This window comes from Bactrocera neohumeralis, chromosome 6 (genome assembly GCF_024586455.1).
Source record: "Bactrocera neohumeralis isolate Rockhampton chromosome 6, APGP_CSIRO_Bneo_wtdbg2-racon-allhic-juicebox.fasta_v2, whole genome shotgun sequence".
Classification (NCBI taxonomy): domain Eukaryota; kingdom Metazoa; phylum Arthropoda; class Insecta; order Diptera; family Tephritidae; genus Bactrocera; species Bactrocera neohumeralis.
The window spans coordinates 62,755,496-62,774,424 of NC_065923.1; the positions used below are offsets into that span (position 1 = coordinate 62,755,496).

The following is an 18,929-nucleotide window of genomic DNA, read 5'->3' on the forward strand; positions in this document are numbered from 1 at the left end:
CGCTGTACGGCTGCAGTGAAACTGATAATGCGGCTTGAACAATCGCGCATACAAAACAAAAACAAAATTAAAAAAAAAAAACACAAAAAATTAAAACAATAACAACACAGCTTATAAAAAAACCAGCTATATACAAATAAGTGCACATTACAACAACAACAATAATAATTTCAACAACATTTGTTTTTCCGCTTCATTTTCATTTATAGGTTGTAGATGCGTTTCAAAGTAATACGAGTATTATCGCCAGCATTCTATGCACTTAAGTGTCATTTTATGTAAACAATGTGTGATTATAAAATAAAAAAAATAATTGATTTCAACGAAAAGTTTGTTAAACAATAGAGTTGCACTACAACTACTGCTAAGTGTTTGCGCGTCAGTGTATTAGTGTGGCAACGTTAAACGAAGTAGGCGCATGCAAAATGCACACACTCCAAAGTGCTAAGAATGCGCGAGCGCAACAACAACTACAAAATTCACCTTTGCCCAAACGTTGTTGTAACAGTCAAAATGTTTGTTCAAAGCGTTTGAATGCAGACAAATACAGTTCCTCATGCAACGAAAGTACGCAAAATAGCACAACAATACCAACAACTAATCTTCCACCATGCAAACAATTCCAAAATTTGCTACAACGCTGCTATTCGCTATTACTGCTAAAGAACAAAACGACTTTTAGCCGTATTTCTAATCGTCTTTGCTCGCGATCTAGTCAGCTGCGACCGCAGCACGTCGCGCTTCCGTCTGCGGCGGGTTATCAACTAAGTTCAACGGCAGCTATTAGGAAGAAAACTACAATAACAACAAAGCGCAGTGTTATCGCACATTGTAGTATTCCCAGCAGCTGGGCGCAACAACTATTTATAAACAACAAAAGTGGACGTCAACTGACACGTTCCCCATCATTGGTCCTACTTACCCTACTGCTAGTGTGGTTTTCGCATTTAATTGGCAGCTCCTTTGCGGCACCACAATCTTGTGTACACTGTGATATAAGTAATTTTAAAGAGCAAGCGCCTAATATGCAAGCGGCATATGAGGAATATCATTTCGAGCATCAGGTGACGCGTTTGGATGCAATAACGGCGTTGAAGACATTTAATGTCAGCGATTATGGTGGTAAGTATCGAGAAAAATGCGTAGGTTGTCTTTTATATTTTGGCATTAGATAACAAAAACAAATATTAATGCTTGAAAATCGCTTTATTGTTTTTCAAAATATTCTCGATTACGTTCTAAACACTTTTGAATGCGTTTGAACCAAATGACGAAGCACTTTTGCTACTCTGATTGAGGCATCAGCCGCCTCTTCAGGGGTTAACCTCTTAGTTTATTTTTTACGTACGAGAATAAAAAGAAGTGATTCGGTACCAAGTCACTACTTTTGGTGATTACTCATCACATCGATGTTTTCAGTGCTCAAACTGCAGTTGTTTCAGTCCATGTGTAAGAGCGCGCAAATGGTTGCGAATTTATTGTTCTAAGTTGTTCTAGTGATAATGGTTGCGACATGTCCAGTTTTTCGAAAACAGCAGGCAACCATTTGATTGGAAGTGATTCGTGCGTAAACAACGTTTGTTTGATTTGACTCATCCCGAAATACCCACAACTCGACTGCTGTCTACTTTGGGGCTCATACGCGTAAATCCACGATTCATCACATGACACGATATCATAAACGTGTTTTAAAGTATCGCTATCGTATTTTTTTAACGTTTCTCTCGACCAATCAACACGAGCCTGTTTTTGCGCGATTTAGAAATTGTGTGGGATCTAATGTAAGCACATTTCTTTACAGTCAAATATTCTGCAATTTAGGGTGTATGCTGATCTCATTAATGCCTATAAAGGTTTATTTCCCGATAGGGCACATGACGATTTTGCAATATTAGTTTGGGCACAACATCAAGAGTTTCCGTAACAACAACTGATTTTGGATGACCTTCACGAAATTCATCTTAGAGTGATCTACAACTTCGATTGAATTCATCGTACCATCGATAAACACTGATCCTTGATGGAGTTTCAGCGCCAAAAATGGAATTAAGTTCATTAATGCACTGTTGTTGAGTTCATCAACGAAAAAGTAATCACGTGAAAATGTTCAGGATTTAAAATAATTTTTTGTGTGGAATGAATATTTTGAGTTATTGTAAACAACACCAATGCAGTCGTGTTTCAAAACGTTCTGCGTTTGTATATATAACATCAAAAAGATCAACCCAGAGAACGTTTATAATAATTATAATAATTATAAACGTTCTCTGGTCAAACTTTACGATAAAGTTGTGATTTGCCAGATTGTAACACTAGTGTTGCCGAAACCCGAAATATAAAAGGCAACTTACATAATTGGTTTATTTCCTAATACCTAAATAGCTTGTCAAGTTTCACCTGCAAATATCTTCCTTATTCTAAACAAGAAAAAACGTTAACTTCGGTTGCACCGAAGCTAAATACCCTTCACAGGTGCATTTCTGTTAGTAACTATGTGTTCAGTTTGTATGGAAGCTATATGCTGTAGTTAACCGATCTGATCAATTTCTTCGGAGATTACATTGTTGCCTTAGAAAATAATATATACCAAATTTCGTGAATATATCTTGTCAAATGTGAAAGTTGTCCATACAAGAATTTGATTCCGATCGTTCAGTTTGTATGGCAGCTATATGTTATAGTGGTCCGAAATCGGCCGTTCCGACAAATGAGCAGCTTCTTGAAGAGAAAATGACGTTTGCAAAATTTCAAAACGATATCTTAAAAACTGAGGGACTAGTTCGTATATATACAGACAGACGGACGGACGGACAGACGGACATGGCTAAATCGGCTCAGCTCAACATACTGATCATTTATATCGGGTGATTTTTTAAGAGCTTGATAACTTTTTTTAAAAAAACGCATAAAATTTGCAAAATCTCATCGGTTCTTTATTTGAAACGTTAGATTGGTTCATGACATTTACTTTTTGAAGATAATTTCATTTAAATGTTGACTCATGTGGTTTCAACAAGATGGCGCTACATGCCACACAGCTCGCGATTCTATGGCCATTTTGAGTGAAAACTTCGGAGAACAATTCATCTCAAGAAATGGACCCGTAAGTTGGCCACCAAGATCATCCGATTTAACGCCTTTAGACTATTTTTGGTGGGGCTACGTCAAGTCTAAAGTCTACAGAAATAAGCCAGCAACTATTCCAGCTTTGGAAGACAACATTTTCGAAGAAATTCGGGCTATTCCGGCCGAAATGCTCGAAAAAGTTGCCCAAAATTGGACTTTCCGAATGGACCACCAAGACGCAGCCGCGGTCAACATTTAAATGAAATTATCCAAAAAGTAAATGTCATGAACCAATCTAACGTTTCAAATAAAGAACCGATGAGATTTTGCAAATTTTATGCGTTTTTTTTTTTAAAAAAGTTATCAAGCTCTTAAAAAAACCCATTATAGATAAATTAGCCGTTCAGAGATATCAAAACACACCTTCTGTCATGGTATGGGGGGCCATATCCAAAAAAGGCAAGCTCCCGCCCCTTTTTATTGAGAAAGGTGTCAAAATCAATGCAAAATATTATTTGGATGAAGTGCTTGTCAATCATTTTTACCCTCATGCATCTGAGCTCTTCGGCAACGAACCATATTGCTTTCAGCAAGACTCTGCTCCGGCTCATAAAGCAAGAATTGTTCAGCGCTGGTGCAAGGATAATTTGCCATGTTTTATTCCGATTGATAAATGGGCTCCATCTTCTCCGGATCTGAATCGATTGGATTTCAGTATATGGGGATACATGCTTGACAAATTAAAAAATTTGAAAAACATAAGATTGGATCAATTCAAGCGTCTTTTAATCAAAATTTGGGACGAAATTCTAGATGAAGTGGTGCATGCCGCCTGCAATAGTTTTCAAAAACGTTTGAAGCTGGTAAAAAAAAATCAAAGGTGAACGATTTCAACTTAAGCAGTCCTAATGTGAGCCAACAGTTTTTATAATAAATTGTTTAATTGCTCAAAATATCAAAAAATAAACTTTTTCTACAAAAAATAAAGCGCGACAGTTATTTGGGCCCACCCTGTATATACAATATATGTATAAGTGATCAGCTTGACGAGCTGAGTCGATTTAGCTACCCTATCTGTCTGTCTGTATTAAATCTGGACGATCACAACCAAGTTCTTCAAATGAAAACTTTTTTATTTGACAAGATGTCTTCACAAAATTTCGAAAGCATTATTATCCAAAGTATTACTACCATATCTAAATACATTATATGTTTATTTAGTATATATGTAACTACAAGACGGTCGATCAAAAGCAAGTTCTTGAATGAAAACTTTTTTATTTGTGGAGGGTTTCTAGTTTCGGTGAAATCAAAGTTAAGTTGCTTAGACTCTTTGTTAGTGCAATGCTACCAATTTTTACGCTCTTCTTGTTCCTGACAATTAGTTGCCTCTTAGAGTTAAAAGATACATATCTGCACTATTAATTCATTATCAATTTAGACTTTTTTCTAATCTTCCTCTCTCTCACTCTCTTGTAGAACCGTCCGGTTGCGCTATCAACTGCTCAGATAAGGTCATGAAATATTGTTTAGGACAACAATTTATCAACGATCACTGTTGGTGTGAATTGGGACACACGGAGGGTGAGTAATATAATTTTAATTATACTTACTTTATTGCAAACCTATTAGAAAATTATCTATGAATTCATACTTATCAACGAGGGTGTGATTAACTTTCAATATGAGTAAGCTTGATTTTTGCATTTGAATCATTTAATTTAGTTAGTTATTTATTAATAGTAGTAGTAATTTTTTGTTAGTTATCTATTTGTAAGTGTATGTATATATTTTTTATAAATGTGGAATAAAATTTTCAAAAATGAAATTAAACCTTATACCTCACACACATGAATAAATCTTTTCTTGATGCTTCAATTTTTATCGAATAAACGTAATGAAATACTATTTGTAATAATATCAGACATCATTTTTATAATGATATAGGTACAAGTATACATTAATTATTATTGTTTACTTGGCGTTAAACACCGTAAAAAATCAAAAAATTTACTGTAGCGTCACTTTGGGTACGTTTTTGAAAAACACAAGCATTCGAAAAGTATTATTCAATCCGAAAAATAATAGTTTACCCTAGGTTAGGTTAGGTTAATCTGGTAGGCCAACAAGCCACGTATAGGCCAGTTTGGTCCTAGTTTACACTAACTTGCCATAAAATGATTTCATCGAATTTCACCACAGTTTTACTGAATGTGGGATCAGTATACGTACAAAAACTAGATCTATTAGCTAGAAGCATTTTGTAATTTTATTACTTAGAATTTTGTTGCATTGTGTAATTTCTTACCTTTATTTTATTTACTTTTATAATTTTATTCCCATATCAATTGTCACCTCATATTTAGTTCACACAATTAACATAATACTTGCCTGACAATTTGTATATGATTTGACAGTGTTTTTAAATATGGCTAATTTGCAACGATTACCCGGCTATAAGCGGCAGTGGAACTCTTGCGTAGACTAATACATTAAGGTAGCACGTTTTATGTTAGGAGTCCATAAACGTATCATTTAATATAGTAATTGTTTATTGATTAGGACTGCAAAGCCAAAAAACATAATACAAATGATTTGTATATCTACTGACTGCAGTACTCGTATAATGTCAAAGACCAATTTTTCATCTGGGAATTTCTTATAAACTTAGAAGTTAGTTACTTTAATTAATACTTTTTAGCTGAGCTGAGCTCCTTGGCATTAGCAATTCGCTAAATGACTAAATCAAAGACTTTCATATGATAAGTACAATATCTACTTATTAATAATAATAAATTTATGTTTTCGAATACCATTTTTTCAAAACTGTTTAATCTATAATATATCAGTTTGGATATTTTTTTAATTCAAAATTTCTTACATTTAAAAGAATAAAATTCGCAAAAAATAAAATTCATCGACTACAAGTTTTTATTTTTAAAAAATTCAGTGTAATTAACTTGAGCCTTCTACAATAAATTAATGTAATTTAATATTTGGTGTTACATTAAATGACATGAGCGTAGAAACTTGTAAAGCGCTTCGCCCTGGTACTTATGTACTTGTATATATACCATTTACATATGTAGATATGTATATATGGTAAACATAGATATTTATCGATAACCGACATGCTAAATCAAATTAACATTAATTTACACGTCAATTGTTAATTATAAATATGAGAACAAAATCACATTAAAAGTGGTTTAAATGGGTATTGAAGTGGAAATTTTATAAATATATCTACAAACATGCATACATATGTATTTATTTTATATATCATAGATGAATACAAATGTAAACTAGTTAATATATATTATATAATGAAATTATATTTAAATTGGACTCTTAATATTATTGTGACAGGAGCTTTTTACGTGCACTGCCATCACTATCCGAGTTTTAGCAAATCTTTGCATCTTTATATTTGCTTAAGGGGCTATACCAGTGTGACACTTTCAAAAAAATTTTTTATTTGCTTTTTCGATAGCTCATATTTCTATAAATATCCTGCGAAATCGGGAAGGTCGTATCTTGAATAGTTTTTGGGTGGCAGCGTTCTAAAGAGCGAACGCTCGGAGGTGCAAACATATATAAGTGAAACTTTAAACGCGTTTTTCTCGAAAAGACATTTTTCAAAATTGCTGGCGTCATAACTCAACGAGAAATCAACCGATCGATTTCAAATTAAAACTGAGTATTTTTGAATACATTTACTATACAATGGCCTACGATCTTTTGGTTGAAAATTGTCAATTTGGCATTAAAAAAACGACCATTTTTTACCTAAAAACGATTTTTTTTTTTCAAAATTACGCCATTTTGTTAATTTTTGATATTTTTCAAAGATCGTAGGTCATTGTATAGGAAATATTTTTAAGTTTAATAAACTTTTCAAATTTTTTTGTTTCAGCTACTCATTCGGCCGGAATCACGCCAGCAGATGGGGCACTTTTTTTTTTTGGCACCTCCGAAGACAGCACATAACTCCGTTATTTTTCAACATTTTTGTTAAAAAATAAATCTTTAAATATAGCTGAAACTATACCTTATTACGGCCAAAGAAGTTCGAAATATTCAATCGCATACTTTCTCTTAAAAAAATTCACGAAAATCGCCTAATTTTTCATGCGTCACACTGGTATAGCCCCTTAATACACTTCAAACATGGACATATTTCTTTTACTAAACTTTTTCCATTATCCACCCGAGCTTTAAGTTAGGTGCATTAAAAAGTTGCATTTTATTCTGCAATATACTTTTTAAGATATACTCAAAGAGCAGTTAAAAGAGTTACCTTAATTTTACTAACAACGGCTACTCCTCGTCATGCAATTTGAAAATCAGTTGTATAATATAAAGATACGTTCAACCTTTGGTTTGCTGCTTATTTGGCCAAATATAATGTCAATGACGTTTTCAAAAATTAAGTTTTGTTTTTTTTATTTTGCGAGCTTTGGTATTCATCAAGAACTATTTGGAAAATTGTCAGATCAGAAGTTTTTGTTGTTATAGATATCTCAATTATTACGAGCCTTCAAAGTTTTAGCTATTTTAAGTTTGAGGAAACTAGGTTTATTTTCGAAGTACACATTTGAATTAAAAGAAATGTCTGAGAACCATTACTCAGGAACTAATGAATGAAACTAATGTTGATACAAATTTGTTTGAAATGGTTATGGTGGTAATTATAAGTATTTATTCAATGGCGACTAAAATTCAAGCATTCCAATGAGAGCGTAATTTAGCTCTCTTGAACTTTTTTTCGCCCCGGGCGCAACGTCTTGGGTGCGGCAAAACGATCTTCGCTGTTTTTTAAAACTCCAATTCGGGCAAAAATTCCTGCAAATTGTGTCAAAAGTGTACAAGATATACGGCGAAAATGGGTTTTTTCTATGGCTTTTAATAAGATGTCTTGTAAATTTACTATCAATTTCCTCAAAAACCGTATTGTGAGAATTTTGGAACTTCAGAATTTGCGTGGCTTCAAGTTCCTAAATTGTATATACTTAATATCGAAGATGTTTTGTAAAAATTTTCTTTTGTTCGAACCACCTCATGAAACTTGTAGGTAGGTAGATAAAGTGGGTCGGCAGAACATCCTTGGCCCCGGGCGCCCGAAGTTATAGCTACGCCACTGTATATATATCAGAGATATATATAGAGAAATTAACTTGGTATAAACTACTTCAAAATTAGTATGAACCGCAAGTCACACAGTCAACCGTCAACAGTCTGTTCCCATACAAGCATGTACTACGTTTTTACGAGTTGTCAGATTACCTTTAAAAATATGTCAATTACATAATCGTACAAACATATATATGTAAGTGTCAATTTCAATTTATGTGCTAACGAAAATATTTATTTGTCGACATAGTTATAGTCTCGAAAAAAATTGATGAATGTCTAATGGGTTTCGGACAAATTTCATTGGTCTAGAAATTCTGCTATAATTGCTATATTTCTTGAGTAAATTTTTACTAATAATATATATACTAAATTCTCTTAAGCAAGGCATCCATCTATTTGGAAAAAGTCATTTATAATTCCTTTACATAAGAGTGGATTTAGGTCATCTATTGAAAACTATAGGGGAATAGCAAAGTTGTCAGCAATACCTAAACTTTTTGAAGCAATTATAACAGATGACATAACCTTCCGGATTTCTCCACTAATTTCTTGTTCTCAGCACGGTTTTCGTAAAAGGAAATCTACAGTAACTAATTTGCTTGAATTTGTATCACATGTATCAACGGGCTTTAGAGAGAATAATTATACTGATGTTATATACACAGATTTTAGTAAAGCTTTTGATAAAGTGAACCATTCAATTCTTTTGATTAAACTTTATCTTCTTGGTTTTCAACCAATATTTCTAAAATAGGTTGCTTCTTTTCTTAGTAATAGAATTCAACAAGTCATATTTAACGATAGTTTTTTCACATAATCAATGTTTCTTCAGGCGTTTCTCAAGATAGGCATCTTATCTTGTATTAATGATATATCATCTGTTATTAAGTATTCAAGGGTTTTCTTATATGATTATATTTTGCAGCATCGTTGTTAATTTGTTAATAAAAAATAGAAAAAAATTAAAAAAAAACTCCATCTGATTACCTGTTGATTTATGTGAAGAAGTAATGTTTAAAATTTCTAAAGGATCGGTTCAGTAGATTTTAACTTCTAATGTTCACGAGCTTCAAAGTTTTTTGTTGAAGTTTTTTATACATCAAAGTCAGGTATCAGCCGGTCGTTTAAAACGCTGTAACTCCGTTAGTTTGACTATAAAAAAAAATATAAAAAAAATGCAAAAAAAAATTTTAAACTTTACTCCCCCTTAAACAACCTAGTTTCTTGGTGTGTTAGAAATGATATGCCATTGAATCTTAAAAAATGTAAAACGATGTACTTTTCACGTAGATCTGTAGACCCTACTTCATACGTAATACAAAACTTTAGGCTGGAGCAAGTATGCAGTTTTGTTGATCTGGGAGTAACTATGGACCCCAAACTAAATTTTAATCTCCACGCATTTCACGGTTTTTAAAGCTAAAGACGCTCTTGGTTTTCTTAAACGTTGGTCTAAAGAATTTAGAGATCCACTTACCACAAAAATTCTTTTTACATCTTTGGTGAGGCCTATATTAGAGTATGCTTCTGTGGTTTGGAACCCTAGTTATCAAGTCCATTCGGAGAAGTTAAAGTCCGTTCAAAAACAATTTTTACTTTTTGCCTTAAATCATTTGCATTAGGATTCCAGTTTAAATCTTACCCCTTACACTAACCGTTTAAAACTTAAAAATCTCTCTACACTCGTTAGTCGTAGGGAGATGTATTTCTTGCAAAACTCATGAATGGGTCAGTCTGTAGCCCATCTATCTTATCTGATTTTAATTTTAACGTTCCCACTTACTCTACCAGGCAGTTTACGCCTTTACTTTTAAAATTCTCTAGAACAAATTTTGAGTTCAACGAACCATTCCGCCGTATATGTCATGATTTCAATTCTCATTCCAGCACATTTGATCTAACAGACTCACTTTTTACCATTAAACAAATTATTTTATCTACTCTTAACAAGTAACATTTAAAAATAATAAACTTACTTTAATCTTAATTCTAAATTTTGACTGTGGAAATTTTTGTTTCTGTAGCTGATTAGCTTAAGATCGCAACGCTTAAAACTCTTTGCCTTTTATGACTCGGCTAATTCCGCTCATTTAAGTATTACGCCCCTTGCGTCGGTTGGGCGGGAGGAGGGTAATCGTTGGGTATTATTATAGCTGTTTTAAAATTTTTAATAATGCCCAACTGTCAAAAGTTTTCAATTATGCCAAACAGCTGATTATTTTTCATTTTGAAGTTAGTGTTTCTTCAATAGATGATTTTTCAATAGATGATTGCAGTAATCTGTATCTCGCGTTGTATAAGTGCGATAGGGTTACGATACATAAGATTTCGTACTAAGATATGTTCGCAGATATCTTTGTGATTATTTGACATAAAAATCGACACCAGCAAACAGAAAATACGTTCCATGAATTCGGCAAAGGTGAAAACGAAAGCCAGGCGGCGGAAAATAAGAATAGTGTTTATGATCCCGATACTGTACAGTCAATCACTATCAATTTCGGTTTCACGACATCGTTCCGTTATTTTTTATGTTACAGATATTGATATTATAAAGCAATTAGTAGAGTCCTAAAACTATTTCAATTGTCCTTGTCGAATTGTGGTGAGTCGGCGCAAACGGTGGCGAGGTCAGGAAGTCGTTGCTATATGGTTAGGAGGATTGGCAGGGAATCATCAACTATCAGCTGCTCCCCTATGCCCAAACTCTTAATTCAACTATCAACAATTGGATTGTCCGAAGGAATCAACCGACCAGAAATGGCAAATGGGAAGGAAATTGTGTTACATCAGTACAACGCCAGACCACACATATTAATAGAGGCTCGCCAGAAGCTCCGAGAGTTGCATCAAGTGATTACTACTTGTTCCTGTATATATCCCAGAGTTTTGCAGATAGGTCGAGAACGGAAGTTTATATGAGGGTGCCGCTTTAAGATTACCTTCAAAAACAATATAAGATTCGAATAATGTTATCAAACAAAAATGTTCTAATTTTACCTTTTATTTATTAGATCTTATATAATTTTCAATAAAATACCTTCTAAAATTGTAAGTAACATACGAGTATTATTCCTTCTTCAAATCAAAGAGTGCCGTTTGAATACCCCTAATGCATTTTCACCAGAATTTCTGCTGTTATATAGTATATATGTTTTTAGCTGCAAAGTCAATGATACAATCACTCATTTCGCTGTTTATATAATACATATGTACATTGCTACAAACACCAATAACCACATATAAGCGTATGTTTATTGAAGAAAGAAATGGACAACCTATTATCTACCGGCAGTTGGCTGATTATTGTTCGCATTGCTTATTCAACATTGCTGGAACGCCAGGCATGCAGCTAGTTGGTATGCAAAATACGCACTGCACTCAAGCATTATTCGATTCTTCTATTGTTTTTATAAACATAAAAATACCAACAACACGAAAAGAAAGAAAAACAAAAACGTTATAATGACGTGCAAATTATTTTAAATTCTGCAAGTTGAAGTACACAAACTGAAAATCTATTAAAAAATTTAGCATTGGCAATAGCACGCAGTCAGAACTATTAATGTGTGCATATATGTAAATGGCGACTTTTATTGATAGGAAATCGAAACACTATTGAATCCCTGAAGCAAAAATCATTTGATGGCGTTTTATGACTTAGCACAAGACAAAATTTTGTATTTGCTGTTCGAAGGTGTTAGTGAGCACATAAACAACTGCTAGACAACACTAGTTCGTGATAGGTGGCATTCTCGTTCAACTAAGGGCCCACTTACTAATGGTGTAAAAAAGGTAAACCAAACACCTTTCAATTGGAAATGAACATTCTTGTAGCCAAAAAGAACAAAATAAAGAACGAAATAAATGGACACGGAAATCGCGGCACTTTATACGATAAGTTGGTAAGCGCGGCTTTATAGAAGAGTAATAGAAAAATAATTTTATAAATATGTAAAGAATTGCTACCAATAAGGGTAGCGCCACTTCCGTAATTTAAATCCATAGCAATAATATTATATGAAAATAATTGTTGATATAAGTTTAAAACTTGAAAGTTCACTGTCAATGTGGTTTTAGAGGAATATACTGATCTACACATAATCCATTTGGACCTGGATAGAACGTTTTTCTGTCACATTCAAAATAAAGTATTTGGAATTCATATGATCAGTATAGTGGCTTGATCTATTCTAGTTTCGACCGGAATAGCTTCCACTAGCTTCAGCGAATTTCCATTTGTGGACTTAATCTATTGTTGGTGAATTTGTTTCGAAGCTATAGCTTGAGTATAAAGAACAGAGAACGAGCATAAAAGATCACACCAGGCGAATAAGGTAGCTGAACGATGTGTTCTATTAAGGTTTACAGAAAAAATTCATTACAATCAGAACTAAATATGCGATTGATTGATATGAACAATATCTATGTATTTTCTGTTCACAAATCCACCTCTTATCATTTTTATACTCTCGCAACAAAGTTGCTAAGGAGAGTATTATAGTTTGGTTCACATAACGGTTGTTTGTAAGTCCTAAAACTAAAAGAGTCAGATATAGAGTTATATATACCAAAGTGATCAGGGTGACGAGTAGAGTTGAAATCCGGATGTCTGTCTGTCCGTCCGTCCGTCCGTCCGTGCAAGCTGTAACTTGAGTAAAAATTGAGATATCATGATGAAACTTGGTACACGTATTTCTTGGCTCCATAAGAAGGTTAAGTTCGAAGATGGGCAAAATCGGCCAACTGCCACGCCCACAAAATGGCGGAAACCGAAAACCTATAAAGTGTCATAACTAAGCCATAAATAAAGATATTAAAGTGAAATTTGGCACAAAGTATAGCATTAGGGAGGGGCATAGTTGGACGTAATTTTTGGAAAAGTGGGCGTGGCCCCGCCCCCTACAAAGTTTTTTGTACATATCTCGGAAACTACTATAGCTATGTCAACCAAATTCTATAGAGTCGTTTCCTTTAGGCATTTCAATATACAGTTCAAAAATGGAAGAAATCGGATAATAACCTCGCCCACCTCCCATACAAAGGTTATGTTGAAAATCACTAAAAGTGCGTTAACTGACTAACAAAAAACGTCAGAAACACTAAATTTTACGGAAGAAATGGCAGAAGGAAGCTGCACCCAGGCTTTTTTTAAATTTAAAATGGGCGTGGCGTCGCCCACTTATGGACCAAAAACCATATCTCGGGAACTACTCGACCGATTTCAATGAAATTCGTTATGTAATATTTTCTTAACACCCTGATGACATGTACAAAATATGGGTGAAATCGGTTCACAACCACGCCTTCTTCCAATATAATGCTATTTTGAATTCCATCTGATGCCTTCTCTGTATAATATATACATTAGGAACCAATGATGATAGCGGAATAAAACTTTACACAAATACGGCATTTGAAAAATATGTAAATGACTGATAATGAAATCTCGATTATCACTTTATCGTGCGAGAGTATAAAATGTTCGGTGACACCCGAACTTAGCCCTTCCTTACTTGTTTATTAATGATGTCAAGCTCTGAAATGAATTGATGGCAAACCACCTTACATGGGTTGAGAAAAGAAGAGCATTTTCCATTTTTGGTATTTCTTTAACAATTTCAAAAGATCTGTAGACTGCTGTGCAGTCAATTAGCAGGTGTTCTGATGTTACAGGCTCCCTGTCGCAGAAGCGGCAATTTACACAAAATGCTAGATCCATGTTGTATAAGTGCTTTTTCAGCTTACAATCAGTGTGCAATTTGGCATGGCACATGCCTTGGAGTTGTTGCCAATACCTGTCTCTGCCTACTCTTCTTCCATGCGGAGCAGCTTCTTTATGGTATGGGAACCCACCGCGATGAAGGGTTCAGGTCCTACCATATTAGTGGATTTTGCGGAGAGTGAAGGACAAATATTTTTGCACGATCTCAAGTTTCTATATTGAGGCGACATCCTTCATACAATTTACTAATCAAAATCTATCAAATCATTATATAGTGAACTGTTGAGAGCGTTTTTTATTTCTTTAACTTTAGGTGTCAAAAAATCAATTTTTTCACTGTTTTAAAAAAATGGATAAATGATTCGGATGGAAGATGAGATGCTTTTTCACAAGCTTTTTTGATGTCATTCTGAAAAAGTCATAAATCATTTGAAAGTTCCCTAAAAATGTATGAAAGAATTAATGTTAAATTATGCTCAAAAAACATAATTTGTTTTGTAATGAACAAGAAAAAACGTTAATTGAGTTGCGCGGTATTAGAGTAAACGTCACTTCTTCAGGTGCATTTTTTTAAATGTTCCACACTATGGAAGCTATATGCGATGTCAACTATAATAATATTCCGACCAAAAACAAACTTACTGGACGTCTTTAGAAAATAAATATAACAAATTTTGAATATATCTTGAGAAACTGACGAAACGAGTTGTTTATTTTTAACAGCTGTTTCCCAGAAAACTAGTTTTCGCACGTTAGCTCCCTTTTCGTAGACCAATTGTCGTTGTAATTGTCGAGAAAAATTTCGTTTGCATTTTCATTGATACTGTTATTAAAAAAAATGGATAAATGATTCGCATTAAACAAGTTTCGTAAGATTTTTTAATTCAGTACAAAGCTTTTTTGGTTTCATTCTGATATGTCTAAATCATTTGAAAGCCCTCTTATAGAATTACATACAATAAATGTTAAATTATGCTCAAATTATCACACAAATTGTTTCGAATTTTAGGTAAAATTAAATTTGATTGGGGTACTCACAACGTGTCATAAAGCATCGTAAAATCATAAAATCATAAGTTTTTATACTAGTTTAAAAAATTTGTTGTTGGATTGCATACTAAAATAAGTTTATGCAAATACAACTCTGAACGCTATGTTTTCGGATCGTTATAACTTATAACTTTATGAGACTATGTGAAACCCTAGATAAGTCAGTAAAGATAAGTTCAATACTTTTTGCATTAGCAGAGTCATTCACCATATCCGAGAACAAGTAGTAATTATTTGATGCCCATGTCCGGACTATAAATCAAGTTCTTGTAGCTTCTGGCAAGTCACTATCTAGTGTAATATACTTCTATTGACTAGGGCAGGCCGCTTCTGGTCGATTCTTTCCTTCATACGGTTCAATTTTTGACAGTACAGATCCGCCATAGGGGAGCATAGTAGAGGATCCATTGCAAAATCCTTTCGAGATTATTTGTTGAAAATAGTTATAAATTTGGGTTTATTAAATGAATTATATGCAAAAAATGAATAGCATCGTAAAATTTTTAAAAAACGAGTGTAAAAATTTATAAAAAGTATTGAACAATTGTATTTTCTATCATTCATATAAAGACTTGAGTTTTCAAAAAATCGTTGAACATTGGTTTTCGAAGCTCTTTTACATTTCATTTATAAAACATTTAAAGTGACTTATATAATATTGACTTACAATATTAATGAGAAACTATAAATTGCAAAAGGTTTTCAGGTTGAAAATGCCTTAATGAGTTTTGAGTGATGTTCAAATTGTGTTTGCTCTATTTAGCTGCCAATATTGTTGTCGTACGTTCGGAAAACTGATCGCTCCATTAAACCATCATTGCACACTAAACGCTTATCTCAATATTGTATACACACATATAGTATATATTTGTATGCACACTTTTATTTTTGCAAAGCCGATTAAAAATATTTGCCATGATCCTCTGCGATTAGTTGCTGAACAACTTCTCACTGTCGATCATTGTCCATGAACACCGGCAGTCCGTCCAACGCTTGGATGCTCGCCTCGTTTGACGCAATGCACTGCGATTCAGCTAAGCAATGTGCGTACGCGTATTTATTATTTCTATTTTTTGCCAAGCGATTGCTTAACGCTTCCGTTTAATGCCGTAGCGCCGTTGTTTGCAAAACACAGACAGTAAAAAAAGTAAATATAAATCTTTTTTAGTTTAGTTTTAAGATTTTTTTGTAATCACCAAAGTAATGGCATTGCAATTGCATTTTTTGTGTAGAGTTTTATGATTAATAATGAAAAAAGAAATAAAATTTATATTTGCAATCTTTATGATCTCAAACAATTTTGTTGGCTTCACAATTATTTACTGATTTTGTTTTGCAATTACAAATGTTTACTTTTTGATTTATGTATATTATGCTAGCACATCCGCTCACCTACCCATTATCAACTGATAATTTGAAAAAAAGTGCTTCAAGTTCACATACCTTATGTAACATATATGGCATATTAACCTCGTTTTCAAAGAAAGCCGCTGTCGATTGCAATCAAATCAAATTAATTTATAATTTGTTACAACAAAACTTTAAACAAATTTGGGTCAATTTAAAAAAATTATGAAAATTGTAAGCGTGTTTTGAAAAAATTACTTGAACACACGCAAATCATGACTTCTATCAACCATCAAGCATGTATGCTTGAGTGTACAGGGTAGTCAGTGTTCTGAAAAAGTATTACAAGTGGCCCCTTAATTTTATAAGGCTGATGATATTCGTGAGATAAACCGACACTTTGAAATCGACTTCCGCCGCTAGATATTTTCGATGGCATAAAATTTGTCTAAATTTCCCACACTTAAAAAAATTATATATTAAATTAAAACATTCTAAAAAATTGTCTTGTGGTATTAAGCCAAATGTTTCTTCTTCCATCCTTAAGGGGTTTTATCTAGTTGCTAGTCAGAGAAAACTTATTTTATTTAATAAATAAAAAAAAAATTTACATTCAGAGAATTTAATGTACTCAAATAAGTGGTGATTCATTTTGAAAAATTTTGGAAAACCTTGATCTCGTAGCTGATCTCAGCGAGCACCAGGAGTGTTTAAATTAACACAAATCTAAAAACAGAAAAACAAAACAAAAAATTTACTACAATAGGTGACAACAGACAATGTTCGAAAAACTACTCCAAAAATTTTGGACAAAGTTCCCAAAAAAAGTCGTTTAAAAAAATAAAAAAAAATGATGCGGCGAAGTATCAGGAAAAAAACCAAACCAATAACGCCAGCTTAGAAATCCCAAGAAACAAAAAAATTTTTCGGATGCAAGCGAGTCTTTAATTTATTTTTGTGCTCTCAGAAAAGTGCCTCATTATTAATTAAAATTTGACGGTAAAGTGCCAAAATTTGTTCTTACATAATAATTTTTCGAGTTCTATTGAACAGCAATGTCACCCACATAGGTTTTCTTTGACAGTTGGTTTTACAGCTGTCATTCTGGTAACTATTTCTCCAAAAGAAAACAACGCTCTATATTTAGAAAATTTTTGGCTTTTTCTTTCTCGTTGACTTCTGGTTATGAAAAATTGTTTACATTAACTATTTGACTAAAAGTGAGTTTGCATTTGCATGACCCGTTACAATGAATTACTGCTATTGTTCATAGTAATTTTTCAAAACTTGCTAAATTGGAGTCACATTGCCTACTTCTCTAACGCATTTAAAGCTTTTCGTTTTTCTTTAATAAGGGCATCTGCAGTACTTAGCAAGTAATGACTCTAGCTAAATTGTGCTGCTCTTAGTTTTCTTATTTGTAGCTGATTGAGTCATAGTGGCAGCGGTTGCAAGTGAATGTGTCTGTTAAATAGTTATAAAATCATGCCAATGTAATTACAAAAGTCATGTTATTTGGTTTGGTTTACGTTTGTTATAAAAACTAATATCTGATTAATTTTATAAATTCTTATTATTAATTAATATTAAAGGCGATCAATAATGAACACACAATGAGCAAAAAATAGTAAAACTTTGTTTATAATTTTAAAATTGTTAATTTATTCTTCAAAATCTATATCGTTACCCTCAAAATAATCCCTCTAGGCCCCAATACATTTGTGCCAACGTTTTTTCAATCCTCGAAACGGTTGTTATGGTCAATTTACGAAATAGTCGTTTGAGTTTGCTGAATAGATAGAAGTCTCACGGAGCTAAAACAGGCGAATGCGGTGATTGCGGCACGACATTGGTTGAAAATTTGGCGAAATGCTCTCGAAGAATCAACACAGTAAGCGATGATACAATATCGTGGTGCAAAAACCAAGAGTTGTCGGCCCATAATTCCACTTTATTTTTACGAATAGCTTCGCGTAAACGACGCATAACACTCACATAGTATACCTTGTTGACAATTTTGGCCGGTCGGAAGGAAGTCGGAGTGCAACATACCTCGGAAATCGAAGAAAACTGTGAACATAACCTTGATTTCTGACCTCCTTTGACGTGTTTTTTCTGCTTCAGCTGACATTTTCCATGATATTTGGCCTATTGATCGTCTGTTTCTGTGTCGCAAGCATAGATCCAAGACTTAGCGCTAGTAATAATACGTTTCATGACATCCTGGTAGTCGGAAAGCATTGTTTAACAGAAGTTAACACGACGTAAGTGATTTTAGAACTAATCGCGCTTTACTTTTCGTAGGCAGAAATGATCTTTCAACCTTTTTTTGATCCTTCCCATATTCCATCGATGTCTTTTCCGGCAGCCTGAACGTTTTGGAACCAGAAATTTGATTCCGCACACATAATTTAATGGAACTTCTTTCCTAAATAATTTCACTCATCGTAAAAATTGCGGAATGCTTTGTATGTACTTCAGAAAGACAAGCATATACTAAACACTAATAATTATTTTGATGTGACATTTAGCACAGATGTCATTGACAGTCATACCAACCTAGAAAAAAGTATTTCGTGCGAAATTTAAATTAAAAAGTCTTACT

The 18,929-nt window shown here is 33.4% G+C and overlaps 1 protein-coding gene across 5 annotated transcripts in view; it reads left to right on the plus strand.

Annotated features, from left to right (window-relative positions):
• Positions 1–18,929, plus strand: part of LOC126763200 (uncharacterized) — a 63,765-nt gene that overhangs the window by 20,251 nt on the left and 24,585 nt on the right. For all 5 annotated transcript variants that reach the window (XM_050480498.1, XM_050480501.1, XM_050480499.1 and 2 more), the window contains exons 2-3: positions 210–1,122; positions 4,546–4,650. In XM_050480498.1, the coding sequence (XP_050336455.1) occupies positions 426–1,122; positions 4,546–4,650 (802 nt within the window). In that variant the 5' untranslated portion in view covers positions 210–425. The remainder of the gene's footprint in view (positions 1–209; positions 1,123–4,545; positions 4,651–18,929) is intronic.